Source organism: Monodon monoceros, unplaced genomic scaffold (assembly GCF_005190385.1).
Source record: "Monodon monoceros isolate NGI ecotype Baffin Bay Population unplaced genomic scaffold, NGI_Narwhal_1 Super_Scaffold_4, whole genome shotgun sequence".
Lineage (NCBI taxonomy): Eukaryota > Metazoa > Chordata > Mammalia > Artiodactyla > Monodontidae > Monodon > Monodon monoceros.
Window position 1 is genome coordinate 72,779,840 of NW_021703781.1, and position 8,916 is coordinate 72,788,755.

General features: G+C 44.4%; 1 protein-coding gene across 1 annotated transcript in view; it reads right to left on the minus strand.

Moving 5' to 3' along the window:
• Positions 1-402, minus strand: part of NSMCE4A (NSE4 homolog A, SMC5-SMC6 complex component) — a 14,807-nt gene extending 14,405 nt beyond the window's left edge. The window contains exon 1 of the mRNA XM_029200962.1: positions 65-402. Within this exon, the coding sequence (XP_029056795.1) occupies positions 65-356 (292 nt within the window). The 5' untranslated portion in view covers positions 357-402. The remainder of the gene's footprint in view (positions 1-64) is intronic.
• Between the last annotated feature and the right edge of the window lie 8,514 nt (positions 403-8,916).

Genomic DNA, 8,916 nt, shown 5'->3' on the forward strand with positions numbered 1-8,916 from the left:
CCCGCGCCGCCCAGCGCCCGCGCCGCCCCGCGCCCGCGCCCGCGCCCGCGCCGCCCCGCCTTACGTTGGACCGAGTTGATGAGCGCCCGGTACTGATGGCGGATCTGGCGGCACAGGCCATGGTCGGTCTCCGCCTCCAAGCTCGCCGGGTCCATCATCTCGTCCCCGGAATCCGACGGCTCCGTCTCCTCCAAGCTCGGGCGCTCCGGGGCCTCCCTGCGCTCGGGCGCGGCGCCGCGGCGGGACACGGGCGACAGCGGGGACCGCGATCGGGAGCGGGAGCAGGTGCGATCCCGGTGCGGGTCGCGGCCCCGGCCCCGGCCCTCGGACCGGCGGCCGCTGCCGTCCCCAGACATCGCGCCAAGCCGCCCTGCAACTTCGCAACGGCGGAAGTTCGCGCCAGAAACTGAAACCCCTGCTCTGCGCGAGCGCTTGCTCCCTGCGGAACGCGGCTCCCGGGCCGGCGCGAGAGCACAGCGACGCCTGTGGCTGGAGGCCGACGGCGGGGACGAGATCGGGGGCGCAGTGGTTAGAGCGCCGCCGGGCCGGCACCGGGCGCAACGCAGGCCCCTGACCTTTCGCGCCCCTGATGTTTGATACACTTACTCCACACTGGAAGGTGCTTAGGATCTTGGTTGCCTGGTCCCGCGTGCCGGCCCCAACAGACCGGGAAAGGGTCTCTTTGGCTCTCCGGGACACAGCCACAGCCTTGAAACAAATACTTAGCATTCTTCCAGGTGAAAATTCATTCCAAGCGCCAGACAGAAATACCTGGGACATTTATTTCCAGGTCATGGGCACGCAGCCCATGTTTGTTGATCGAGGCTCCTGCAGTTAAGCAGGATGAACGGTGGACCTGGAGATAAGAGAGGCGATTCTGCCACTATCTGTGAACTTAGTTCCTTGAGCCATCCTTGGGGGGACCAAATGGGGTTTATAAACAGCTGGCAATCCCACTCTTTTTGAGGACAGAAGAACTAATGAGCAAACAAAAAGTTCACAAGTTTTTTTGGTTTTCTCATAGTAAACTCTGTTAACCATCGCTTCTAAATATCTACACCTTGACAGTTTATGTTCATAATCGGTCCTCAAACTAAAAGATTCTAAAATACCTTCAAATGGGTCTAAGAACGATGAAATTATATTCCTATAGTTTTAAAGATAAATGGGTGAATTTCATTCCATGTATTTTGGAATTTCATTCCATGTATTGCAATGTTTCTCAAGCGTTCTCTTTGGTGTTGAGAACACATTTTCTCAAAGGAACAACATTATAAGTTGAGTTACTACATGAGTCTACAAAAATACCATTTTGTGAATCAGGTATAGTCAGCTTGAGTAAGCACTATTCATTGCTGCCCAACACATATGTCTCACCTCACACCTGCTTCACCTGGATTTCAGGAAAGGTATGCGCTGGCCCCTGCTTCATTGGATGCAGCATGATTGGTCTAAATGAATCATGGTAATCTCATCCCCCTTCCCCAATGACTGGGCTAGGGATAGGACTCGACCCAGTTCTGGACAGTGACGTGAGCGGGAGCTTCCCGTTTGGATGACACACAAAGCCTCCGGAGAAGAAAGCCTTTACCCCCATCCTCACTCTTCTTTGTGATGCTGGCATGAGGAAATGGAGCCTGCACAATGACAACCGTCTACTACTGATGACATGACAAGCATGAGAAAAGACCAGAATACTGGGGACACTGGAGAGGAAGGATGGACATGGCTGAATTGCTGAGTGACTTGGAGTCTGCCTACCTCCAGACTCCTTGTTAAGTAAGCCACAAATATCCTGTGGTTTAGGCCACCGTTAATTGTTTTGTAGTTGCTACTTGCAGCTCAGTGCGTTGGAACTGAAACAAATACTTAGCGTTCTTCCAGGTGGAAATTTGTTCCACACTCCAGACAAAAATCCCTGGAACATTTCATTGAATTCAACAAGCTTTTGATGTGTATTAATAGGCCAGACACTCAGCAAACCAAGCAGGTTACAAAGACGGCTGAGAGACTTGTCTTTGCCTTCCAGGGTCTCACCAGGAGACAGATATGAAACTGATCCTAAAATTCATGTGGAAATGCAAGGGACCCAGAATAGACAAAACAACCTTGAAAAAGGAAGACAAAGTTGGAAGGACTCACACTTAATTCCAAAACTTATTACAAAGCTATAGTAATTAAGACTGTGATACTGTCATAAGGACGGACATAAAGATCAATGGAATAGAATTAAAAGTCAGAAATAAACCCATACATCTATGGTCAATTGATTTTCTAAAAAGGTGCCAAGACAACTCAAAGAGGAAAGAATAGTCTTGGCAACAAATGGTGGTGGGACAGTTGGATACCCATATGCAAAATAATGAAATTGGATTCCCCCTTGCACTATACACACAAATTAACTCAAATTGGATCAGACCTAAATGTAAGAGCTAATACTATGAAACTCTTAGAGGCAAAATAGGAGTAAACCTTTGTGACCTTGGATTAGGTGATGGTTTCTTAGATATGACAACAAAAGCTCAAGCAACCAAGGAAAAAATAGACAAATTGGAGACCAGGTTTGTGGTAATTTGTTATAGTAGCCCTAGGAAACTTATACAGGCACGCAGGATGAGTGACACTGGGAAGTCATTACCACTTCTGGGCCTGGCAGGTCAGAGGAAGAAGCACTGTTAGCAGAGCCCCATGAGGGCTAAAGCCACGAAGAAGGGTCCATCAGACAGGAGCTCTGGTCCCAGGGGGATGCAGCTATGCCAGGAAAAGAGAAAGTGCTAGGAAAAGAGGAAGTGGGAGCTGAAATACCCTGGTCTCTCTCTCTCAACATCTCCCCTGTGCTTACCTCCCATTGGCTGATGCCAACATGAAGCCACAGGGCAAGAGAGCCTGTGTGATGTAGTCCATAGATCAGTCTCTGGGAAGAACACGGCCAAGGAAGATAGATCGGGATGGATGTGAGGAAGGGGTGACGACAAAAGGACAATAACCAGGTTGGTGGGTAAAGGGTGTATCAGCGTCTGTTCAGCTAAAAATAATAGAAACCCCACTGTAGTGCCTTAACCAAATAGGTATAATTTTTCTTGTGAAACTAGAAGTCTTGAAGTAAGCATTGGCTTAATTGCCTCAACCAGAAATGGCACGTCACTGTTGCTTGCAGTCTATTGGTCAGGTCTGGTCACATGGCCCGACCTAACTGTAAGGGACACTGGGAAACATTTTCTGTTTCTGTTTCCCCATCTCTTCTTCTTTACTGTCGGAGCTCATTTTCCACCATAGAAGCCAAAAAAAAAAAAAAAAACCAGATATTCACCTTTCCTCCGAACTTCCTTGGTACCTGTGATGGAATGTGGCCCAATCTTGACCAATGGGACTAAGGAGAAACCTATGGAAGGTCTTCTCAAAAATGTCTTCTCCACAATAAAAATAAACACCAAGAGGAAATGTTCCTATTTAGCCAAAAGTGTCATGTCCACTTGTGTTTCTCAAAATGTGGCAGCCATCTTGTGACCATGTGAGGACAAATTAACAAATTAACATCACAAGGCAGCAAGAGTCCGCGTCCTTGTTGACATAACCAAGCTGCTGAGCCAGTGATGCAGCTGCCCTTGCTCTGGGCGTCTTGTTCCGGGAAGTCATAAACGTCCTCACTGCTTACACCGCTCTTCATCGGGTGTTCTGTCACGTGTAGACAAAACCGTACAAGTGATGCATTTCTTTCCTACTGAAGCCAATTTGGTTTAGATTCTAGTACCAAAAAATAGAGACTCCTAACATGTGGCACCAGGTGGATTCAGAAAGTAGGAACTGTGCCTGAAACAGGAAAGCCTGAGTAGCACAGAGGGTCACACATGATAATCAGGAACAAAGAGTATTTCAAGATGACGAGGTGGAGAACAGTGTGGTGAGAAGAGCCGTGTGGACTCCGTCCTCTCTTCCTGGAGATGAAGCCTCTGGATCACCCTCCCAAAGACCATGGCACGACAATGAGGAGCCGCAAGATGAGGTGTAGACAAAAGGGGGCGCTATCTGGTAACCAGGACTTGATGAACACCAGGCAGAGAGGGGCAATGCAGGAAAAGAATCAAAGGTGGGGCAGGAACCAAGACAATGGGTCCCCTAGTGGCGTGGACTCTCCTCCAGGCTGTAGCTGGTTACCGGCCTTTTTGCAAATCAAATGGGAAAACATGTACGTTCTCAGGTAGGAAAAAAAGTTTATAATGGTTCTGGCAACATCACCTCTCAGGAAGACAGCCAACTACAGGTGAGATCCTCCTGGTGAGATCTGATTTGGTGCCAGGAACTCTGGACTTGGTGGCCGTGTATGTCCAGCCACGGCTGAATTGGAGCATCAACAACGTGTTTTTTATGGCTGGCGTCATAAACATGTCACTTGCTGTTGTTCGATATTCGGTATGTCTCTCCAGGAAATCTCTGTGCCCCTACTCTGCCAGGCTTCCAGGCAAAGTGGGAAGTTAGTGAAAACTTTCAATGCCCTGGTTCTTTCATAGCTCCTGCTGTGCTGCCAATTACATGAATCTGAGATGAAAATCTGCCCCTTTTCCTGGTGCTTCATTTATTAATGAATGTTTACTGAGTGCCCACTATGTGCTGAGCCACGTGCTAGATACTGGAGCTAGAGTAGCAGAGACAACAGACAAGGTCCTGCACTCATGGAGTTTATAGTTTTTGGAGAAAGTCAGACATCAAGAAAATGAAGACAGAGATGACTGTATAACTGCTGCTGTGTCGAGTGCTAGGAAGGAAAGGATGAGGACCCAGGCAAGAGTTTTGACCTCCGTGGCAGTCAAGGTCATTCAGCTGAGATGGAAAGAAGCACAAGAGGACAGTCAGGATAGGATGAAGGTAGGAAGGCAGCTGGGGCGTCAGAGCCCAAAGCCTGATGCTCGGTATTTGGGAACTGCTTTGTGCAAAGGTGAAAAAAAGATCACAGGTGTGTCAGAACAGACACTCTGAGAGTCTCCTGCTACAAAACAACTCGATCCTGTGTGCACTATAATTTGTATGGCCCTGCTAGGCTCACAACAAATAAAGGGAGTTTCTGCAGGAACATAAAAGAGAGCGAAAACTCGTGAAAAGGGAAGATGCCGGGAACTCGGGGTGGGAAACTGTGCCTGCGGCTGCAGGGGAGCTCGGAGGTGGCAGAGGCATAGGGCTGGACGGTGGCAGTTCAGCTCGAAGCCATCATGTGCCCGTTAAACGCCAGGGTCTGCAGCATAAGCAAGATAGACAAGATCCCTGCTGTCCGGCGCAGACGCCAGCGGGCAAGCTTATCAGGGAGAGAGACAACAAACAAGGAGTGAATAAATAATTTCAGTTGGTGTACATGAGGAAATTAAAAAGTGTGTTTTGGCCAAGAGTGATTAGGCAGTGAGGGGTCTAGGGGATTACTCTAGCTGGGGTCTGGGAAGGCCCCTCTGAAAAGCTGACATTTCAGTTAAGAACTACATAATGAGAAGCAAACAGCCATTCAAAGTTCTGGGGGGGTAGAACTTTTCAGATCTAGAGACTTCTTTTTTTCCCTAGTATCTCCCCTAAGCCTAGACACTGATCCAAAAGCTTTTGAGAGGAAACTGAGCCCAGGATTGGGCCACGCCTGCCTTTATTGTCAAGACCTCTGGGTCAGGGTGCCCGAGACACAAGACAATGCAGGAGGGAAGGGTATGCACAGCTCCTTAGCAATTCCCACCTGGGCACAGACAGCAAAGGAAGCACCTACATTGATGCAATTTGGCTAGAGAGCAGAGGCGCTGCTTGTACTCAGATATGCAACATGCATGCATGAACCCAGAGAAAGGTGTATACGGTCATCCCTCAGCATCCGAGGGGGGATTGGTTCCCGGACCCCCAAGAATACGAAAATCTGACTTTGCTTAAGTCTCATGTAAAATGTCACAGCATTTGCAGATAACCCGCACTCATCTTATGTACTTTGTCATCTCTACGTGACTTATGATACCTGATACAATGTATGCCACGTAAATGGCTTTAATACCATGTAAATGCTACGTAAACTGTTGCCAGTGCATGGCAATTTCAAGTTTTGCTTTTTGGAACTTTCCAGAAATAGCTGCATCTGCCCAGAGAAGCCGGCAGCCTTTAGAGGCATATTTTCCCAATCCTGATTTCTTTTCTTTTCTTTTCTGTTTTTAATTTTCTTGGCTGTGCCATGCGGCATGTCAGATCTTAGCTTCCCGACCAGGGATTGAACCCGCGCCCCTTGCATTGGAAACGCGGCGTCTTAACCGCTGGACCGCCAGGGAAGTCCCTCCCAATCCTGACTTCTGATATCTCGCCTCACTTGGTTTTACTATAATCAGATCAGGTGGCCTGAGAGCACAAGTATCACCATTTACAAAAAGTAATTTGTTTTAAAATAATTTCAAACCTATAGGCGTTTCAAGAAGAGTGCAGAGACTTGCCATTTGGTCAATTGTGTTTTTGTTTTGGTTTTTGTTTTGTTTTGGCTGCGTGGCTTGCGGGATCTTAGTTCCCTGACCAGAGATCGAACCTGTGCCCCCTGCAGTAGAAGCTCGGAGTCCTAACCACTGGGCCGCCAGGGAAGTCCCAGCTGTATGGTCAACTGTTAATGTTTCATTTATGCCCTCCTCCTCCTCTCAATATACTCATCACTATTCTTTTTTTCTTTTTTAAAAATTAACTTTAGCTATCCTCTTTTGCCTCATAATAAGGATGTTAATAATGCTAAAAATTACTATTATTTTTATTACTAATGAATTTTCATGAATAATGTTTGCTAACATTTAAATATCCACGGTCTCGAAGCATAACTGAGACAATTTTCAAAAGTTTCCTTGGCGCAGAAAACGTATTTGGTTTATATATTAATACTGGTCTTAATTGTGTAAAAGAGCGCAAACGTTTACCTAAATACAGTCATTTCCTCATAAATAGAAATTCTCGTTATATTCATCTCACCCAAATCAGAAACATGGTATACATCAACTTCTTTTTAGTCTATTGTCCTATTATTTATTTATTATTATTATTTTTGCGGTACGCGGGCCTCTCCCCGTTATGACCTCTCCCGCCATGGAGCACAGGCTCCGGGCGCACAGGTCCAGCGGCCATGGCTCACGGGCCCAGCCTCTCCGCGGCATGTGGGATCTTCCCGGACCGGGGCACGAACCCGCGTCCCCTGCATCGGCAGGCAGACTCTCAACCACTGTGCCACCAGGGAAGCCCTGTCCTATTATTTTTATACACAGAACCCTTTTAAAAACCAACATTTACACAACACATACCAAACATGACACTAAATGTATTTTAAGATATGAAGAGTAATGCATTTTAGCAAGGCTCTGAACATTGAAACTAGTGGTTGAAATTAATATTGAAAATATTGCAAAGAGGATGAAATTTTCATTACATTCTCGTACTCTTTGGGAACACTCATTCAGGTTGATAGGCTGGATCTCCAATTTTAACCACACACACACTTCTTTAGCTGATTTGCTTTTCTACCATGGAAGAATAGCACATTCTTTCCTTTCCTTCTGGGTAAAGCTATCAAGCATCGGAGGAGAGAGATCCTCTCTTGGACAAATGAAGCAGATGAGGCTATAGGCATAATTGTTCACCAGGCTTTACGGTAAAATAGTCTTGAGCTCATTTCTTACTAATTTAGGCACATTACTTAACTGTGTCAAGACTTAGTGCCCTTATCTCTAAAATGGGGACAATAATCTTGCATCAGAGAGTCGCTATAAAAATTAAATCAGTCAGTATTATCCTATATAAAGTTCTTAGCACAAACTGAGAAATACGTATATATTTAGCTTAAGTATTTTTGTTATTGTTAGTTTTGAAATATGAATGAAAACAGGCGAGGAGGGAAAATAAACATGTGAGGTGATTAAGAGGCTGTAACAGGAGTGGATAATTTGTGCTTGATACTGGTTGGAACCTAGCTTAGGAAAGTTGGTCTAAGGCATATTATAAAGGGTTTCAAATTAGAGCAGTTTTTTTCTTCTTTATTATTATTTATTGACCACCCCGTATGCAAATGGACAGTTTGCAACTTGATTTGATATATAGAACTTTGCATGCAGGTAAACGCGCACCTTTCAAATATCCAGGGAAGCTTCATGAAAATGGATCAAAGGCAACAAAGAAAAGAAATTCTGCAAAGTAGAAAAGTGGCAAAAAATGAATCATGTTAGGAACACGTATTATTCTTTTTTTAATCTAAATTTTTGAAGTCTGACTTTTTCTATTTTATTCTCTGTAAATACTGTTTGTAATTAAATTTTAATTACCATTATTTGTTTTAAAATTTATTTATTTAAAAATTTGTTTAATTTCTATTTATTTTAAATTTAGATTAAAATAAATTTTTTAAATTTATTATTTAATTTAAAATTTAGTTAATTTCTGCTTTTATCTTCATCGACTCCTACTTTCTAATTTCTGAAGGTTAATTTTGTTCTTTTTTAATATCGTGAGTACATTTATTTAGTTTATTTTTAGTCTTCCTCATTTTGTTTTTCTTCCTTGTTTTAAAGTAAATTCATTCATGGTGTCAGTTTTCTTCTGGACACCTTAAATTTGAGAGGTAGTACTTTTAGTTCATTTTTTTCAAAATAGGCATCAATTTTAATTTATATTTTTCCTTCTTTTTTTTTTTTTGGCTAAGTGTCCTGGGGGTGTTGTTATAAAATTTTTTAAATTGTTGTTTAAAATGTTGTTTGTTTGCTTTTGTCATCATTTGAAATTAGCATCTAGTTTCACTGAATTGGGGTCAGAAAATACACGTTTTATTTTGGAACTTTTTTTGAAATTTGTAGAGACTTTTTTTCTTTTTTAAAAAGTTTCATTTAGGACTTCCCTGGTGGCGAAGTGGATAAGAATCCGCCTGCCAATGTAGGGAACGCGGGT